This window comes from Acanthisitta chloris, unplaced genomic scaffold (assembly GCF_000695815.1).
Source record: "Acanthisitta chloris isolate BGI_N310 unplaced genomic scaffold, ASM69581v1 scaffold24020, whole genome shotgun sequence".
In the NCBI taxonomy this organism is placed as follows: domain Eukaryota; kingdom Metazoa; phylum Chordata; class Aves; order Passeriformes; family Acanthisittidae; genus Acanthisitta; species Acanthisitta chloris.
In genome coordinates this window covers 1-19,230 of record NW_008653638.1, presented here as the reverse complement: position 1 = coordinate 19,230, position 19,230 = coordinate 1, and the positions used below count along the sequence as shown (strand labels likewise).

General features: G+C 46.3%; 1 protein-coding gene across 1 annotated transcript; it reads right to left on the bottom strand.

The window, feature by feature from the left end:
- Window positions 1–927: 927 nt before the first annotated feature.
- On the bottom strand, window positions 928–18,070 carry LOC103809104 (ran-binding protein 3-like; the record flags this gene model as incomplete). The annotated part of the gene is made up of 14 exons (XM_009081922.1): window positions 928–1,210; window positions 1,463–1,643; window positions 3,426–3,568; window positions 4,731–4,851; window positions 7,111–7,235; window positions 8,016–8,118; window positions 8,872–8,950; window positions 11,188–11,291; window positions 11,810–11,929; window positions 12,507–12,610; window positions 13,627–13,719; window positions 14,945–15,010; window positions 17,862–17,948; window positions 18,034–18,070. Coding segments are annotated over 14 exons (1,407 nt in total), but the record flags the coding sequence as incomplete, so codon positions are not given.
- Between the last annotated feature and the right edge of the window lie 1,160 nt (window positions 18,071–19,230).

Below are 19,230 nucleotides of genomic sequence, written 5' to 3'. Positions count from 1 at the left end.
TCCTCACCTTTAAGCATGAACAGTTGCAGTGACTTCAGTAAGATTATTCACATGGAGTTAAGTCAGGCAAGTGCTTAAATGGCTTGTTGAATCAAGCCATAAACTGAGAGCTGCTTCACTACACAGACTGATCTTCCTGGCTGAGAGAGCTCAGCATTATGAGCCTGTTTAATTCTTCCCTGGGCTAACAGCTGTTTCCTCCTCAGCTTTTCTGAAGGTGTGACCTGTAGCCTCCTACACTTCCCTGTAGCCACAGAAACAGATCCTCCTCTAAGAAAAATGGGATGCAACATCTATTATATATAGTGGCTTAGCTCTCCCTTAAATAGGAAAAGAAAAGAACAGTACAAAACAATAGTTTCACTTTTCCAACACACAAGAGCATCTTATTGAAAAACTAAAATAAAAAAAAAGTCTCACCACAATATAAATCCCCAAATAATCATAATGAAATGGGAAGAAACAACAACAACAAAAAAAAAAAGAGTTAGCAAAACATCCTGTGGATAAGTCTCTTATTACTGCAATAAAAAAGCTTTTCTGGTCACCCACAATGGTTTGTTTCTCTCTGGGTACAGGGAATGGTGTCCACAAGCTAGTTGGGATTGAAAAGTAAGAACATAACCTGCCCCATCTGCAGTCCAAAGGAGAAGGAAGCCAAAAGGGCACCCAGTGAGCATAGGAAGTGGTGAGGCCACGGATTCCCTGTGTGAGGGGATGGGATACACAGCAGAACTGGAGTCGGAACTGCGCCGGGAAGTTCTACCTCGGAGGCCTGAAAGACACCAACACTGAAGAAACAGTCAAAAGGTCCCAATGAAAAGCTGTGACAAGCTGTAATGTGCCATCTCAATTACGAGGGGAAACGTTTGGGGTTGGGGTGGTTTTGTTTAGGGTTTTTTTGTTGGGGTTCTGTGTTGTTTTTTTGCTCATCAATATGATGAGCTTTCACGTCCCAAACCACATTCAGGTAGTTTCCAAGTCTGCTTTTTCTGTGTGGAATCTACTGATCCAGACCAAAAAACCAAACAAACAGAAGAGGGATGCACAGTCCTTAAGTCCTGGAGCCTTCAACACTGCCTGAAATAATTGCTGGCCTGGGGGATCCAGAGGTGCCTGCAAGATGGTGTTCAGAGCAGCCTTGCAAGCAGGTGGGCTCACATCTGCTATGTGCTGCCAACGTTCTGCCCATCACCTTCATCAGTGGGACCTGAAACAGAAAAGCAGGTCTTGGTCATAAGAAATAGCTTTTGTTTCTTGCCTTACATTCAGATTCATACCAAGCAGCCCACAGAAGGCTCAGATCAGGTGGGCAGTGCCAGGTGAGAACTGCAGAGTTCCCTTTCCCCTCTGAGCAGTAACAGGCCAGAAGAATCTCTATAACATACAGAGAGAACTCTCTGCCTTGAAGAACAGCATAGAAAAATGGATGGAGAACAGGAAACACCTTTGTCTCACTTACCACTTCCAACTGATCCTGAAGGTGCAATGACATCATCATCACTGTCTTCCTCGTTGGACTGTGTTACCTCTGGCTCAGGTGCTACATTCTTGACTTCCTGCTCTTGCTCCACTCTACTCCTCAGGGCCAAGATCCTATGGTGCAATGCAGCATACAGCTGCCCTGTGTCTTTAGAGCTTGCCTGCATTTTGGAGTGTGCACAAACAAGGAAAAGGTGAAGAAATTGGGACAGAACAAACCACTGCTGATGCAACATATCCCAGTCACGAAGTACTTCACAATCTACTTCTCAGTTTTCTCACACAGGTTGTCCAAACCAGTCAGAATGGGCTGGGGGATGTGTACAGGTACACGTGGGACACACTGCAGGACATGACATGTACTGAGCTCTGGTGGGAGAGGACATTCCTCTGCTCACACCAACTCCCTCTGAGCAGCACACCCAGAACCAGCTGATTTCACACAACCCTTGCCCAGACATCACACAGCTCTCCTGACACCTCCCCAAGGCTTGTATTAAAAAAAGATCTTCAGTGAAAACCTTGCAGATTTTTTCCAGGTCTGTCAATCATTCACCTTCAGACGTGAGTTAAAATTGTAATCAAGTCACTTCACTGTTTCAGGATGCACTGACACAGAATTTCCACCCAAGATACAATGAGCAAACTGCATGGACTGTCAGGCAAGAGATTATTCTGTTTTGGTTGTTGGGGTTTTTTTTTTAAACTGTTTCAGAAGGAAACATTTATGACAACCTGTCCAAGAATGTACCTTGTTAACTCTCAGAGGTTAATGGGCACTTTATGCCTTCAAAACAATCAATTTTCAGGCCTATCAAACTAGACACTTAATTGACATTATTTACAAAGGAACTCCCTTCAAATACTACCAAACTCTCTCCTCACTCTGCCAGTTAAATCCCTACACTAACTACTGTTACTACAAAGCATCAATCCCACTTCTCAGATTCTTTCACAGGTCATTTCCATCCCCTCTGTCCCTTGAATGTCACCTCTACATCTGCAAAACTCCCCTGCAATGAGCTGTGAACAAATGACTCCAAAGAAAATCCTCTTCATCAGTACTAAAATATAGCAGTAAATAACCTGATGACAGATTAACTCCAACCTTCACATCTGGAAGGAAAATGCTGAGGAAAACCTACCCATTAACCTCACTGCTTCATCAGTGGATAACTGATACCCTTAAGCTCCACTGTGGGACTGCAGATCCCAGTGCTACAAACCTAATGTCACAGGGAAGTTGACTATCTGTTCTGTTCTCTTAGTTCCTGATCCCAAGGAACACTAATTCTTTAGCAACCTCTTGTGTACAATCAGTGTGAACCAAAACACGTTTGGACCTTTCCAACTCTTAGCAGACACTAGGAAATGACCTCTCTTCTCTGCTGTGATGAGCTCCCATTCAGTGACTCTGACTGGGATTGCTGTTCCCCACTCAGCCAGCACAGAAATCACTGCTCTGAATACTGTGTCAAAAGAAAATCAGAGCTATAATGTGTTAGCCTTAACTAACACAATGTTCTTGACAGCTTCTTAGTGTTTCCCTTCCAGTGAGCACCAATCCACCCTCCTGCACTGCAGGCAGTGACAGCTCTCCTGTGCTGCAAGTCCCAGTAGGTCTAACTCTGGTTAGGCCACAACTCTTTAAATAATGCCCATTTCCTTTAGTAGCAAACCCCAACCTGCATCAAACACTGCAGTTAGGGTCTCAGGAGGTGTGGAACAGATCCATGGGCAATGCTTGGGACAACTTGGCTACCAGGGCAGCCCTTGGTGTGGTGTTCCTGCATACCCACCAAGGCCAAGCCCCTTGACTTTGGGCTGGGAGTGGTGGTTGAGCAGTGTAGGGTGCAAAGGAAATGGGAATATAACCACAGCTAGTTTAAGCAAGCACCAACTTCAGCAAGAAGGTTAAGAAGTAACCAAAAGCCAGTACTCACTGATATAAGGAAAACTTTAACTCCCTGGTCCTCTGTGTCCATGGCAGTGATTCTGATGCTCTTCTCACTGGCTTTGTCAATCTGCATCTGAGCCCAGAGCTTGGTATTTAGGATTAACCTGAGACTCCCCTGAGTCCTCATCACTAAAGCCAAGACACAACATCAGTTAGGTGGAAAAAGACATCAGGAAACTCAAAACAGCTTTTTATTGTATAAAGGTTTCAGCCTCTTTACAAAGGATGTGAAGAGAGAGCCCTTGGTACAGAGCTCTGGTCACAGCTGCCAATGGGCAGACTCTAGACTTGTGCTGGTTTGGGCTGGGGTGGAGTTAATTCTCTTCCCAGAGGCTGCTCTGGGGTTGTGGTTTGGGTTTGTGCCTAACACAGGGTTGAGAATACAGAGATGTTGTTATTGCTGAGCTCACACAGACCAAGGACTTTGCTGCTCCTCATGCTGCCAGGCTGGGGAGGAAGTTGAGCCCACACGAGAGCTTGGGAGAGACACAGCTGGGACAGGTGACCCACACTGACCCCAGGGATATCCCAGGCCACAGGACATCATGCTCAGAACACAAAGCTGGGGAAGAAGGAGGCAGTCAGGGACATTTGGACTGTTGGTGTTTGTCCTCCAAGTCACCACTACCTGTGCTGGGGCCCTGCTGTCCTGGAGGTGCTGAACACCTCCTGCCCATGGGAAGGGGTGAATCAATTCCTGTTTTGCTTTGCTTGTGTGTGGCTTTTGCTTTCCCTCTGAAATTGTCTTTACCTCACCCCACAAGTTTTCCAGCTTCTCCCCTTCCTGTTCTCTCCTTGACCCCACTGTGGGCAGTGAGAGGCTTGGGGGCTGCTGGGGTTAAACCACCACATCAGCCACATCTAAAGATCTTCAGTCCAAAGTCTTCTACATTGATACACCAAAGATCAGTGGTTATCTGTGAGATGATAACCTCAGGCTGATGCACATTCCTACCAGCCTGAGCAATCCTGTTCAGAGAGACTTCCACCACCACAGGGCAGCCTGTCCCAAAGGGCCCAGATCTGAATGATGTTACCACCAATTTCTAGTCAAATATTCTAGCTACTCTTGCTTTTATGGGGGGAAAAAGCCACTGGAACATTTGTCACAACAGAAGGATATGAGAAGAAGATGTTCCTAGAAGGCAAAGTTCTTAAAGTGAGGCAAGGAAAAGTCCAAACTGCTGCTGAGTTGCTGTGGCTAGGACATAAGCCACAGTGGCTGCTGCTGTGTGCCATGAAGCAGCCTGTGGGACCAGCCCTGCATTTCCCAGCCCCTGGCTCCCCTTACCCAGCCGGGACTGTAGCGTTCCGTCCTCTGTTGAGGCCATGTCGTTGAGTCTCAGGAGCCCTCGACCCCTCTCCACCCAGGACTGAGAGCTTTTATCAAACACAAACAGCTTGCACTGAATCTGCAACAGAAAACATCTCCATAGCAGAGTGGCTGGTTGAAGTAATAAGATTTCTTAGTCACCTACAGCTGGTTAATCACAGAATCATAGAACCAACCAGGTTGGAAGAGACCTCCAAGATCATTGAATCCAACCCTACTGTCATTATTAGACCATGGCACTAAGTGCCACATCCAGTCTCATCTCAAAAACCTCCAGGGATGGTGAATCCACCACCTCCCTGGGCAGCACATTCCAATGCCTGAGCACTCTCTCTGGAAAAAATCTCTTCCTAATCTCCAACCTAACCCTCCCCTGGCAGAGCTTGAGTCTGTGCCCTCTTGTCCTGCTGCTGGTTGCCTGGGAGAAGAGACCAACCCCCACCTGACTCCAACCTCCTCTCAGGGAGTTGTTGCAGAGGGTGCTAAGGTCTCCCCTGAGCCTCCTCTGCTCCAGGCTGAACACCCCCAGCTCCCTCAGCCTCTCCTCATGGCACTTGTGCTCCTGTCCCTTCCCCAGCCTCGTTGCTCTTCTCTGGACCTGCTCCAGCCCCTCAATGTCCTTCCTGAACTGAGAGTTAAGAGTATTCAGATTCCATATTGGAAGTGTTAACTGTTTATGGTTGTGCAAACAATCCAAAGCAGTGAACTCTTTGCAGTGAAGTCCTCAAAACATGCTGTCTGCTTTCAGAAGGTCTCATTAACAGCAGCATACTTAGAGAATACCTGAGCTCAAGGTCAAAGCAACAGGAACAATGCCTGGATGAGGTATAAACTTCCCCACAGAAAATGTCATGTGGTGAGAGGTTGCCTTAATCAGTCAATCCCTTTACAAGCCTGAGGTGCACGTTGCCCCCTTGAAGGTGCATTTGTTGCTGGGAAGACTCAGCATAATGAAAGCAAAGGAAAATTCTTCCTGGATTAAGGAAAAAAGGATGAACAAACCTATTAGCTCACGATCTGTGTCTAAAGCCTGATCCACACCCCGTGGATAAAAGAGGTGTTTCTCCTCCCTCCCTGCAGTTAGGAACTGCAAAAGGTGTATTTTTCAAGTGGTAGAACAGCTCCTGCTTCACAAACTCCTTTTTCTTCCCTGCTCTGTATCCCCTGCCTGATGCACCTTCAGTCACTGCCGAGTTCCTCACCTCATGTTGGGACCCCTCGAGTTCCCCATACATGTGCACTGGGTGGAGGAGACATTTCCACCCCATTCCCTGTTTCTCTGCCCAGGAACCCTCAGCTCCATCTCTGCAACATTACAGTTCTGTCTGCACAAGTTCCATATGGAATTCCAGTGCACTCCATCCCACAGGGAAAGGAGAAGTCAGGCAGGAGATCTAAAGTCACACTGGTGCAAACCAGCCCTGTGCTGAGCACACAGCTCCTACAAGCTGTGGCTTTACCCACTGAAACAGGACTCTCATCTCTTCAGTGCCCTGTGTGACTGCATGAAGCACTCAGGCATTTCTGAACAATCCAAGTACCAGGAGAAGCACTTAGAGACCATTCATGGCTGGGAAAAACAAGTGCAAGACAAGAAACATCACAGATTATCACTCTGTTCCTGCACCAGTTACTGCCACAGTGCAGCTGTTTGGTGGCACAACAGAGCAGGGTGTCTGCAAGAACAAAGAGCTCTCCTTAAAAATAACAGTTCAAATGCTGAGCAACTTAAAGTGCCTCAAAAAAACCCCAAACTATAAAGAAAGAAGGAAAAAAATACACATACCACTTGTTTTAGCATAAAAACTCTGCACGTTTTTCTTGAGGACATACTGGAGTTATTTCAGCTAATGGATAAGTACAATGCTGAATAAATCCTGATTAAAATGAGGAGCCCAAGTCATGACCAAATACCCTCCTAAAACATCACTCATTCAAACAGTACCTCGAGACCAACTCCTGAGTGCTGTGATGTGGTTTCTGCTTTGCAAGAAACCAAACTGCTGCTGCAATAATCCACCCCAGGTTTTAAAAAACAACCAGCAGTGCAACAATTAAAGACCTGAAATGTTTAGTTCATGTACATTTCCTTCAGGCAGTTGTTCTGCAGAAGACAGAAGCTTCTATGGATGGACTCAGCGTGCTCAGGCTCCCCTGGGTGCCTTCTACACTAACATTTCCTCAGAGAGAGGACATGAAGAAACAGTCAAGGATGTGATATTAAACACTTCAAGTTTGCATTTTAGCACATGACAGAAAGGAAAGCTGAGGTGTGGGGGATCCACCCACTGGACACCCACACTAACCCCCCCAAACTCAGAGCTCCTCTGCTGCTTACCTGTAACACATTGCTCTCAGCTTCCTCCCCAGTGATCACTTCCACCTTGGCCAACAAACACTTCCTTGCTGTGGCTTTAGTGTAGGCTGCTGCAGACTCTGCCAGGGACTCTGAAATATTATTAGCTGGACAACATCATGAAAGGCTGAGCATGATTAGCACATCATGTCCTGAGATTTACACAAGTACAGCACAAGTCTGAGAAACCTGATGGCAAACCTTAACAGAATGTGTGGGAATGGATTCAAATGCTAAGCAGAACTTCAAGATTGTCTTTTCATACTTGTCTTACAGGCACAAGCTCTGTCCCTACACACAGCACAGCATGGACAGCTGGCTCTCTCTGGGTGCCCCAGCAGCACTGGTGCCACACAGCTGTGCCCACACAGGCAGCACAACTCAAAGTTCCACACTTCCTTGGACTTGCAAGCAGTTTGCTGAAGAAAATCCAAGAACAATCCCCACAATTTCCATAAAATCTTGCCAGTCTGAAGGCTCAGAAGTTTAGGATACAGCAAACAGCTCTGAGTTCAAGCAGCACACGTGGTGCACACCCTCAACACCACACATTGGACTCAGACATTCAGCCACAACAGAACAGTTAAAGTTTGCCACATTCCTTCTGTACCCTGTGTGTCCAAGTACCAGTGCTGGTAATTTCCTTTGCTCTCATCCTGCTGGGGGTAACCCCAATAGCACAGAATGACCATGGAAAACAGCCTGGACATGCTTAAGGTTAGAGAACCCACAGCAGCTCCCACCCCAGCCTGGGCCTTTGCTTGCAAGAGACAGTAAAGGCAACATAAAAATGCTTTGCTGTTTTTGTAAATTAACAGAATGTTGAAAACTACAACCATTTAAATAAGGATTAACCACCACTCCTAAAACACTATTTGGGTTTTCACCTTTCTCTGGTGTGGCTTCCTGAGAAGATGATTCAGAGCCAGACTCTGTAGCAGCATTCTCCTTGTTGCTCTCTGTACTCCCTTCATTTGATTTGGGTGGACTCTGCCACAAAGAGAAGAGGAGGTGAGCAGAGGGGAGAAAACACACACTCCTCTTGCCCAGCAGGACAACTCCTGTGGGAAGCACCGGGCACATGGAGAACCCCAGACATTCTGTCACATGCCAAGGGATTGAATGGAGCATGGCCTGAAAACCAGGTCAGGTTATCCTCCCTCGAACTGAAACCGATTTCAGTCCTTATGTTGAAGTCACGTTCAACAGAGCAGGCCAAATCCAGCTAGAGCTCAACCCCCAGCACAGCTGGGTGCACTCCCTGCTCGGGGTGTGATGGGGGGAATACTCAGCATCAGATGTTCCCATGTGGTTCCAAACCAGCAGCAGGAAACAGTGAGGCACTGCAAGTTATTCCAAACGAACAGCATTTCCTGAGCCATCCCTCAGCCCCGAGGCAGCTGGACCTGAAGTCCCACCCTGGGGGAGCCATGGAACTAAACTGCTCTCGGTTTGGAGGACACTTAAAGCAACCAGCTGTGCCATGAAGTGCTTGGGCACAAGAGCCACGTGCACTGCAGAGAGCTCTGAACGTCCTCACACTGAGAGTGTGGCAGGGAAATCCTGGAGAGGCAGGCAAGAGCTCAGTGACCTCCCCACACTGCACTCAAAGGTACCAACAAGGGAAACCACTGAAAGAAATCCATGTTCAAGTGGTAAGTGTGCTTAAAGGCTCTCAGAACTGCTGAGTGACACCAGCCACTCACAGAGTTCAGCATTTCAGGGGCAGTGACTGATACTCACTAGGACTCGCTCACTCATGTTCTGGCCAAACACAAACTTGTTGCTGGATGTGTCTGCACTGTTTGTAGAGTTCTCTGCACTGAAAGAAACCCACAAATAATACAGGTTTGAGGAGACAGGAAAGCATCTCTTCATCTTCTACTAATCAAATTCCTCAAGATGAGTGACTGTCACTGGTTAAAACAGCTCAGCACTGTTGGCACAAACATACATAGACATCAACTGAACTGAGGACCACAAGAGCACAAACTGGTTTTGCAGCCAGAATTCCCTCAGAGTGATGGGGAATGTTTTGGGCACTGCAAGTATCTTCCCCTTTTGCTAACCAATTCCACAGCAGTGCAGGATGCTACATGAGGCCTTATCACACATCTTTCAGCAGCACTGTACGTGCACAAACTTGAACTGCTACAGGTTTGATGCCAATGTTCTGAGAGAGGGACAGAACTGAAACAAAAGCACTTCCAGGGTCACAACTGAAGGGACAGTAATGCCTGGTGTTAGACTAGTCCACAGTGGTTTTACCACCAAGTCTCAGCCTTTCCATCTTCCTTACAGCATAAACATCCTCCTCTCCTGGGGGATTTTATGAACAGATTTTAAACCCCTTTCAGAAAGAAGAGTTTTACTCTTTGACAGACTCAAAGCCTTAACCAGTCACTGTCTGCCTTCCCATCAGACACACCTCTCCATGGCACCACCACAGGCCCAAAGTGAACACCCAAAACACACAGAACAAACCTGCAGGTGCATTTCAGTTAGGAAGATGGGGGCACATATGTCACTGCATGACTCAGTGAAACCAAACAAACCTTTCACCTGCACATGCAGAGTTGGTACTTCTGAATAAGAAGATCCTCAGGGGAAGAACAGCTTTACCTACCAAGGGAATTAACACCACAGTGCTGAGCTCCAGATGCTAACACAGAGCTCTGTATGACCTGCTGGTCCCTCCATGCCACCCAGTACCCTTAGAATTGTCCAAGGACTGGGAAGAGTTTCCTTTCCCAAGTCCATTACCACAGTGCTTTGCCATCTCAGCTGAAAAACAGAGGCAGCTCCCCTTAGAGACACTTTGTTTTAAGAAAAGTCCAAAATGAGGTTTCTGCCAATTGACCCACCAGGAATAAATCCTCCCAAAGGGAAGGCTCAAAGGAAACATGACAATAGATGTCATATGACTTGAAACACATGAGTGTTCAAAGCCAGGTTGGATGAAGCCTTGAGCAACCTGCTCTGGTGGGAGGTGTCCCTGTCCAGGGCAGGGGTTGGGGCTGGATCATCTCTAAGCTCCATCCCAACCCCTGAACATACTATGAAAAAGTATTCCATTTGAAGTCCACATATCAGTATTTATTGTCTGGCAAATCTGATTGAACAGATCTGACTGTGTCTTGGACAACACTGACCTGGCAGCCAGAGGTGCTCCCTCCCTCTCCAGTGCATCACCTCAGAAATTCAGTGACTGCAGAACTGCCTAGTGCCTACTCTGTGGTGAACAAGAGGCTTCAGACTGCAGAATGCAAGGACAAAGTTGCTTTGCCTACCATTATTTCACGGCCTCAATCTGCACATCAGGCTACAGGAGGAGAAGAGATGTTGCTCTACTCCATCGCTGTGGGTTTCCCCTCACACTTTTCCAGTCATTACCTGAACTCCCAGCTCTGCAGTAAGATGTTATCTTCTGTTTTCTCCTCTTTCTCTACACCACCTGATTTTTGGAGCACTAGTCAGGCAGCATTCTCTCAGAGCTTGGGTGAGGGCTGTCAGCTCAGCTCTGGCTCACTGCACACACAGAAGGAGCAGTTTTCTCCAGGCTACCTCACTCGACCCGTACCTTCACCACATTTCTGCTGCTGCTGTTGCCTCCTCAGACATTCTCTCAAAGACCTCCCACACTCAGGCTCCTGCTCATTCCTACAGGCTCTCTGCAATGCTCTGAGAAGCTTATTATCATTAAAAACTCATTTTTAAACCGTTCTTCCCTTTATCCATACCATTTATGAACATGCTGAACACCACAAACACAGCACAGAACTCTGCTGGGAGCTCCAATGTATTCCACCCCTGCTCCTCTCCAACCATTCCCCAGGAGACTTTTCTCATCTTACACTGGTTAGTTTTCTGCAGAGGCTTTGGGTAAGTAAATGGTGTCAAATGCATCTCCCTTGCCCATAGGATTGAGTGTTTCCCTAGATCTCAGGCTGCCATCTCATCCTGCAGCAGCTCCAGGCCCAGCCACAGCCCTGCAGCCAGTACAGAGCAGATTCTCAAAGAGGAAGGAAAACTGTCCCACAGGTTTCCCTGTGGCCTCACCTGGAGCTGATGTACTGTAGGAAGTAGTTAGTTGCAGAAGGTACATCTGATGTTGGAATGCCAACATTCTGCACATCAGCACCTTCATCACTTTCATCTCCCAGCTGCAAAAACAAGCACATAGTAACAGTTTGAACTACTGACAAGTTGCCCAACTCATTCCTTCTACAGAAATTCCATCCACAAACCCATTCTACAACAAACCAACATAAGCCTATGCCCCAATATTACACTGTCTTTTATTATGTGTCTTCAGCATGAGGTTCTCACAACCCAACTCGGTCACTCCATGCCCAGGTTTTAGCCCACTCTGCCCTGCTCTTCTTTTCTCACCTTCTCTGTCAAGTCTCAGTTGCATGAGAGCATCTTAGGGCCACATTGTAACTTAATTCTGAGCCACAAGATAGAAGAAAACACTAACACTGCCCTGAGCTTTAGGTGGTGCTTATGATTGCAGATGTGTCTACTTTTGAAACAGTTTCTTATGCTACTTAACAGAATTAACTCATTTATTAAACATCTGGGAGACTAGTTTATCAACCCAACTGTGTTCACATATAGACAGAGGTTTTAACTTCACAGCACATCAGAAACTCTCAGTCCAGAGAAGCAATGTGCTTACCTTAACTCTGTCCCTTAGGTTTTGCCCAAATACAAATGCTTGTTGTGCATTCAGCTCTGCCTTCTCAGAGCTGTCATCATCTGAAGTGTTGCTGGGCTCCTTTTTCTGACACTCTCCTGCCTAAAGAAATGGAAGAATTCAGCCTAAGTCATAGAGTTCCTTCAACTAAAAACAGACCATGACAAGGGGAGTCATACACTGACAGTGACAAGCCAAGAACATCCCCAGAGCCAGTGGAGGATTCACCTAAGGACAGAGGATTGCTCTTTGCTGGCAGTGTGAGAAGGAAGCACTAACACTTGCAAACTGCTCAGCTCACACAGCACAAAGCCAAAGCCTTTCCAGGTGGGAACAGCAATTTCTTCACACAATCTGATGGGGTGAAAATGCAGATTCTGCTAACCAACACACCCAAGTTACAAGAATTCAGTGCCTGTGGCAGAAATGGCATCACTCAAGCAGCAGTAAGATGTTACAGAAGGAAGGTGGAAGGATGAGAGCAGGAACTTTTATATTTTGTGGGGGGAAAATGGGTATGAAAAACCATCCCAACCCGTGGGTTCAGCTGTTTGTGTTACAACTCTTGAGTTAGCATCAGTATGGATAGATAAGGGGCCCTCACTGATGGAACTGCACACACAGACTCTGCTCAGAGAACACTAGAGTCTGTCACTTTGAGTCTCCTTGTCCAGCTTACCTTGTCTTCAGAGTCAGAACTTTTCAGTGCTGCATCACTTGGTGACTCTGATGTGGCTGCAGACTCTGGTGGGATATTTACCCCATTGGTGCCACTGCTGAGAACTGCAACAAGGGAAGAGCAAACATCAGTTATCAGCTATTTACACTGTTCTAGAGGTTTACCAATTAGAACTGCATGCAGTTCTCTGGTTTAAGTCCATGAAACATTGCACTGTAAACCAGAGAGTTCCCACTGGACTTGGCAAGAGACATGAGGAGAACTGGTCAGCAATTCTGAGCAGAATCCAAGTCAGCAAAAAGTCACTTAACCTGTACAAATGCTGCAAGGACTTCAACATACACAACTCCAGGCAACCACCCTGCTCCAGTCTAAGGCTATTCCCAGTTGGGAGGGCTCCTCCAGGGACTGGCCTAGCTGCTCACAGACATTTGTACCCCAACTCTGAGCTCTCTGCAGAGCCCAGTCTGTGCCAGGAGGCACAGCAGGGAATCAAGCTGGAAATGTTTGGTTCTATGCCAGACTCAGCATTCACTGAGGTTACTCCTGTTTCTGCCCAACTCAACTTCCACATCACATAAAGCTGTGGAACGTGAAATTCAGGAGACATGGACACTTCAAACAGCTCTTTTGCTTTAGTGATGCTTATTTCCAGCAACTAGATCCAGTTCAATTTAAAATACTCAGAATAAACATGAGATGAATGACCAAAGAACTCAAACACCATACTCAGAATTCAAACTTTGTCTTGAAGACACAACTCCAGAATGGTCCCCAAGCCTGGAGACACCTCTCAGTGATTCAAGCACTTCACTGCTGATCAGTCAGCAACAGCTTATAGTCAGTACTGCCATTTGAGATTGCCAGGCCCTTCAAAGCCTTTTTATGCCAAACACAAACAGGGACTACACACTAGAGGCCTGACAGTGTCAGTCATCCTGCACTAAGCCTGAAGGCTCCACTGTGTCACCCCTTATGTAACACAGACACACTTAAGATGTTTCTCTCCTGAAAAGAGAAGCCTAGGTGGGTGCTGAGCCAACCCAAAGCACTACAGGGAACAGCTGCACTATTTCTGCTCTCTCTGCACAGCACTGTAGCAAGCAAAGGCAATGTTTACCCATCTGGGAGAAGGCTTTGGGCTGAGGGGGCTGGAGCACTGCGGGTCGGAGCACACTGCGCTGCTGCTCCTTGGGTTTCTGGCTGGGCACACCTGCAAGAGCAAAGGCTTTCAAGGGTTACAAAGCTTTCACGTTGAGAAATTCAGCTCCAGCTCATCTCCTCTGGAACTCCTTTCAACAGAACATACAGTGAAAAAACAAAAGAGACAGCAAAAAAAAGCTTCTGCTCCCTGTTTTCTACCCCTCACTCAGCCTCAAGACAGAATTAGTCCCAATAAGAATATTTTTTTCCTAGCCTGTAAAGACACCTTAAAATATATTCTCCTCCTCACCCGAGAAGCACAGGAGAGTTCACTACTGACTCAGAAATAAAGACAAAGGGTAAGAGAAATGACCAGCACACACCAGCCCTAGTATGCACTGACATTTTATTCAGTTACACATTCCAAGTCTTCTTTTCTCCTCCCAGTGTAGCCATTTCCAGGTGCTGGTAAAAGATATTTATTTTCCTCATACAATCAAACACACTGACAGTGCAACAGTTGTGTTGTGTCATTGAACAGCCTTTGATGACCTTTTGGAATGAGCCTCTTTGGTTTGCTACAGTGAGATGCACAGCACTACAGCCCAGGGAGGCTGTGGCTGCCCCAGTCCTGGCACTGGTCATTCCAGCCTGGATCAAGCCCTGAGCAACCTGCTCTGCTGGGAGGTGTCCCTGCCCAAGGCAGAGGTTGGGGTTGGATGAGCTCTAAGCTCCATTCCAGCCCCTTAACATGCTCTGTCTGATACTATGATTCAAACAGACAATTGACCTTAAACAACCTAATAAAAACCCCAAACACTGTAACATCAACTCCAGAAGGTTATGGCAATCCCAGAAGATTCAGTTTTCTTCATTAAACCAAGTCAAGATGAACTCTTGATCCAATAAATCTGCCACAGAACTCACTCATAGCAACTAGTTCCATCTCAGGCCACTCATATCCAAAGGACAAAAGGAATATAACAACTCAACAGCTCAAAAAAACCCTTTTTGTGGCAGTTTGCTACCCAAAGACTCGAGTTCACAGAGCTCAGGTCTACTCCAAGCACACCCAGCTAGAAGAGATACCTCAGACACACAGCTGCTCCCAGGCAAAGAGTGGACATGTCCACCCACATCACACATCTAGGCACAACCACTTTGGAGAAGACCAGATTTTTCCCTGCAGAGACACAGGAATTGTCACCTTCCAGTTACAAGAGCAGGTTGAGTAAACTCCTAAATAAAATGCTAAACTGGTTTCCTTGTCTTGTCCCAGCAAAGAGGGAACTGACCTGCACTAGGTGCCTGTCCATGGATGAGGATCGGTGGCTTCAGCCGGAACCCACTGCTCTTCTCCTCTGAAAGCACAACACAGAATGACAAGGACAAAGCTGGAACATACTCCAAATATCCACTCAGTCATTAAATTCTTCATCTTTTCCCCACTGGAACACCCCACAAGTTCTGTAAGTATCCAAAGTCATAAGAAGATTTCCAAAGAACAAGTTCCCTTCTTCCCAAAGAAATGTGAATCTTCAGTGAGCGTCACAGTCAAATGATGTCACAGCCAAGCAAAAAATGCAAAACTGCTTTTCAGAAGAAAGACAAAAGAGATCATTTCACCAGAGCAATGGAGTCCTGCTGTGAAGGGCTGCAGAGAGGCTGTGAGAGTCAAACTACAGAAAGGCCAACCAAGAGCATGACTGACCCCGAGAGCTGCCAACAAGCATCCAACTGCTAACTACCATAAATTAAGTTAAACTTCATTGCTCAATCTTGTGTTTCTTGTAATTCCATTAGTTTTTACTGTATCCTTTTACAGCATGCAGCTAAAAGAAACTCCCTTGCTCACACTCACAGCAGTTAGGGTTTTTGGCTAAAAATACAGCAGCTCAATAATACCAGAAAATAACATCAGTTCACAGCTCTTGAAAATTCAGTTCCTAAGAACTTAGAGAATAATTAAACTGTTTTTCCTTTTAGGGGCATAATGTCAGTGCTCAGAGTAAGACAGCTCAGCATCTAACCTTGGCTATTCTCACACCAGTTAAGCACAAGATACCAACACACCTGAACCAGAGCAACAGGGACTCAAAAGGAGCAGTTGTGTGCACAGAGGGCTCAGGTCATGCTGAACATCACCAGGACCTTAGATTGTTTCCAGCAGAAAAGAACAGCATTCCAAAACAGGTAAAGGCAAATTTCCCTTAAGTTTTATCATGAGGCTAACAGGGAAGGGTCACAATGCAATCCTACATCACTCCTCCAGCAGGGGTGAAACCAGACCATGAAGTGAGCAAGAGAAGAGCTCTAAGATCAGAACCATCATCACTTCCACTCCCCAAGACAAGGCCTTAGTTGTGAAGTGTCACAGTGCTCTGGGTCATGGCAAACTGACAAGAGTTTGCTGATAAGGAAGTAGAGAAATGAGGGAACTCACCTGGTTCTGAGTCAGAATTGCCTGCAGAGGGTTCACAGAAGCTTGATGGCATAAAGACATTGTTCTTGGTTACTGCAGCCAAAGGAAAACCAAACATTAGGAGAAGTTGTGCACGTTGTTCTTAATTCTGGATGTCAGGGAACAGGTTTAAAGGCTTCAAACTGAAAATTACTTTGCTAGTCATTTGATTTTGGTTTTATTCCTTCTAAACTAAACCAACATCGCAGCCAAAGGAATAAACACATGGTCCATCAAATCCCCTTAGTTCATCCTGAGACAAAGAAAGAATGAATCTCCTTTATTCTGAAGGAAAGATAACCACAGGATTCCTGATGTGAATTGTACCTGGAGGAGGAACTAGAAGTGATGTTAGAACAGCATTAGAGAACAGGTCAGGCCCTGCAGGGCTCTGGGGACCAGGAGCCAGGTGTGAACTGCCCTGCAGAGACAAACCTCCCATGGAAACAGCACAGCACAGTCCTGGCAGAGCCACTTCTGTCAGCACAGGGGCAAAACCTGTCTGAAAGGAACAGGCAAAGTGCAGTGTCCATTTTCCACCCTCGGCTGAGGCCTGGAGAAGTGAGTGAGAGTTAGGCTGGGGCCCCGAGCAGCAGTTTGGGCACTTGTGGTGTTGGCCAAAGAGTCACAGAACTAAACCACAGAAGACTGCAGGTTATGAGATAGGTCAACCAGAGCAGGACACAGATCCACCAAGAGTCACAAGGCAACAGCAGCAGGTTGGGGCTTTGTCTCCAACCTCTGCACGAGGAAAAGTGTAACAGCATTTCTCAGCTCTCTTAGCCTTCCTAAGGCTGTGGAAGAAGTTTCAGTATGTTGAAAAGAGAGAGGGAACTCATAGCTGAACACCTGCACTAAAAGATGAGCCAATTCAGTTTTGATATTCTTTCCTGTTTGCTTCTTTCCTTTGCTTCCACTTTCTCTCTCTGTATCATTGTCTACCTTAAGCTTAAACATGACGCAGGTTTCACCTGAGTCAAATTTCCCTGCTCCTGAGAGAAACATAACCCACAGAAGAACTAAGAAGTTGGGAAAGGGAAAGATTGTCTGGAAACCAAAGCCAGGGAATAATGTCAGCAATATTCAAGGAAGCCTTTATGGAAGCTGCAATTCCAACCCAAGCTGTCACTGCTGACAACAAGACACACCAGGAGGGCACAAGGGAGGCAAACAGGGAATAACTGATCATATCCAGTAAAAATACACTAGCCAAGGAGGTGCTTAAGGAAGAATGTTGGACTCCACATCTGCCTGGGAAGAGAAGGCAGAAACCTCAGCCACGTTCCTGGGGGTGAGCAAAGAGCAGACACAGATCTCCCCCAGTGATTCCCAGTGACCTCTGCCTGCCTGGTCGGTCTCTGGTGCTTCCAGGTGACTCAGGAATGCACTGAATCCACTCCAAAAGGGGATGGGAGAAAAGGAAAGGACAGAAACAAGCAGGAGCTGAGCCAGGGAAGGTTTCCCTGGCAGCAGAGGAATTAAGAAAAAGTAGCATTTACAGAAGTCTTCTAAGAAGCAACAAATCAAAAAGATTTCTGACTAATTTTTCAATTTAATGGCACAAGGTTAAAAGCTGAAACTACAAATGTATATATTGCAGAGAGGAAATGTTTTAAAAACTCATCTATCAACTCCTTGGGCTTCACTGGCTTTGCCAAGATGGACTGCAGGAAAAGCCATGGTTTGTGTGTGGGTGCTGTGGCCCAAGCACACAGACAGGAACAGGACTGGACAAAGGAAGCCACACTTACCTGACTGGGAAGGAGGGAACTGAGTGAGGGACGAGGTCCTCTCCCGTTTCACAGGGGGGCAGTAGCTCCCATCCTCCCGGTCAGACTCTGCAGGAAAAAGCAGTTGCAGAGATGCACAAGAGCCCAGGGAGACACACACCTGGGGCTTTTCATCTTACATCAGATCTCTTACCATCTCCATCTTCTGGGCTTGATCCATCTGCTGATCTCTGAAAGCAGATGACAGGGATCAAACAAAATCACATACTGAGCACTTGGGTCTCTCTGCATTGATCCAAATGGTTTAACCATCACTTTGGTGATTTTTGCCTTTACTGCCCATGACAAAGCACTTGTGATTTACATGGAGCATATTAAGTTTCACTCAGATACTACTAAACATGGTTAATCCAAAATGTCTCATTTACAAACAAGATTGCTGAATATTCTTATCCAAGCACTGACAGCCTTAGGGACTGGGCAACAATTACTACAGGGACATCTTCTACATGCTGAAAATACAAAATGAGGTGACTCAACTCCTCTCCATTCAGTTCTTTGGAATTAGATGCTGAAGAGACACTTGAGCTGGTAACATCCACAGCCAATCTGCAGTTTCCTCACTTAAGAGCAGAAGTCACTGTTTACTCACTCCCTCCTCCCCTGCTTTTAGAAATGAAGCCTCAATACAGCCACAGTTATTCCTAAACAAAAGCTCCCACAGCTCTGACACATTTCTAACCAAGGAATTACCTTTTTTTTATAAGGCTAACAACTGCTTCTAACAGTGCAGGTAACAGCAATTAACAGAGTACAAACATTACTTCCTCACAGTTATTGCATCAAAGTAAGAGAGAAGAACTTAAAATCTACAATCTCTAAATCCAGAACTTAAAACTAAAATTTGTCAGTTTTGGCTTAACAGGGACAGCAAGGGAGAATTTGGGCAAGGCAAAAACATGTCAGTGTAACTCAGGGACAGCTGCAAGAGCAGAGTTTTTATCTTTGACAATACATTCAAGATGCAAAAAGTCCATATACAGAGTGTTTGGCAGTGCAGGTGAAGGTGACTGCAAGTCCATACTGAGCACATGAGGATCCCACTCAAGTTCCTGGATGCAGAGAGAGCTGTTCTGTACAGCCATGAACTCCTAGATGTGATCCCCAACAGCAGTTTTGGGGTTTAAACTCCTTTCAGACCTGGGCTGACCGGGCTAAGATTCTCTGCTCTCTGAGAGCAAGTCTAAGGTAACAACCACTTGCTGCAGTTTCCCTGTAGGTCTGGTTAACACAGCTCTGCTCAGGTAACCCCACAATTTTCAAATGACAGCAAACTGAGATAAGTGTCTCTGACTTTTCTGTCCCAGGCAGAAAGGGACCTGGGAGTCTG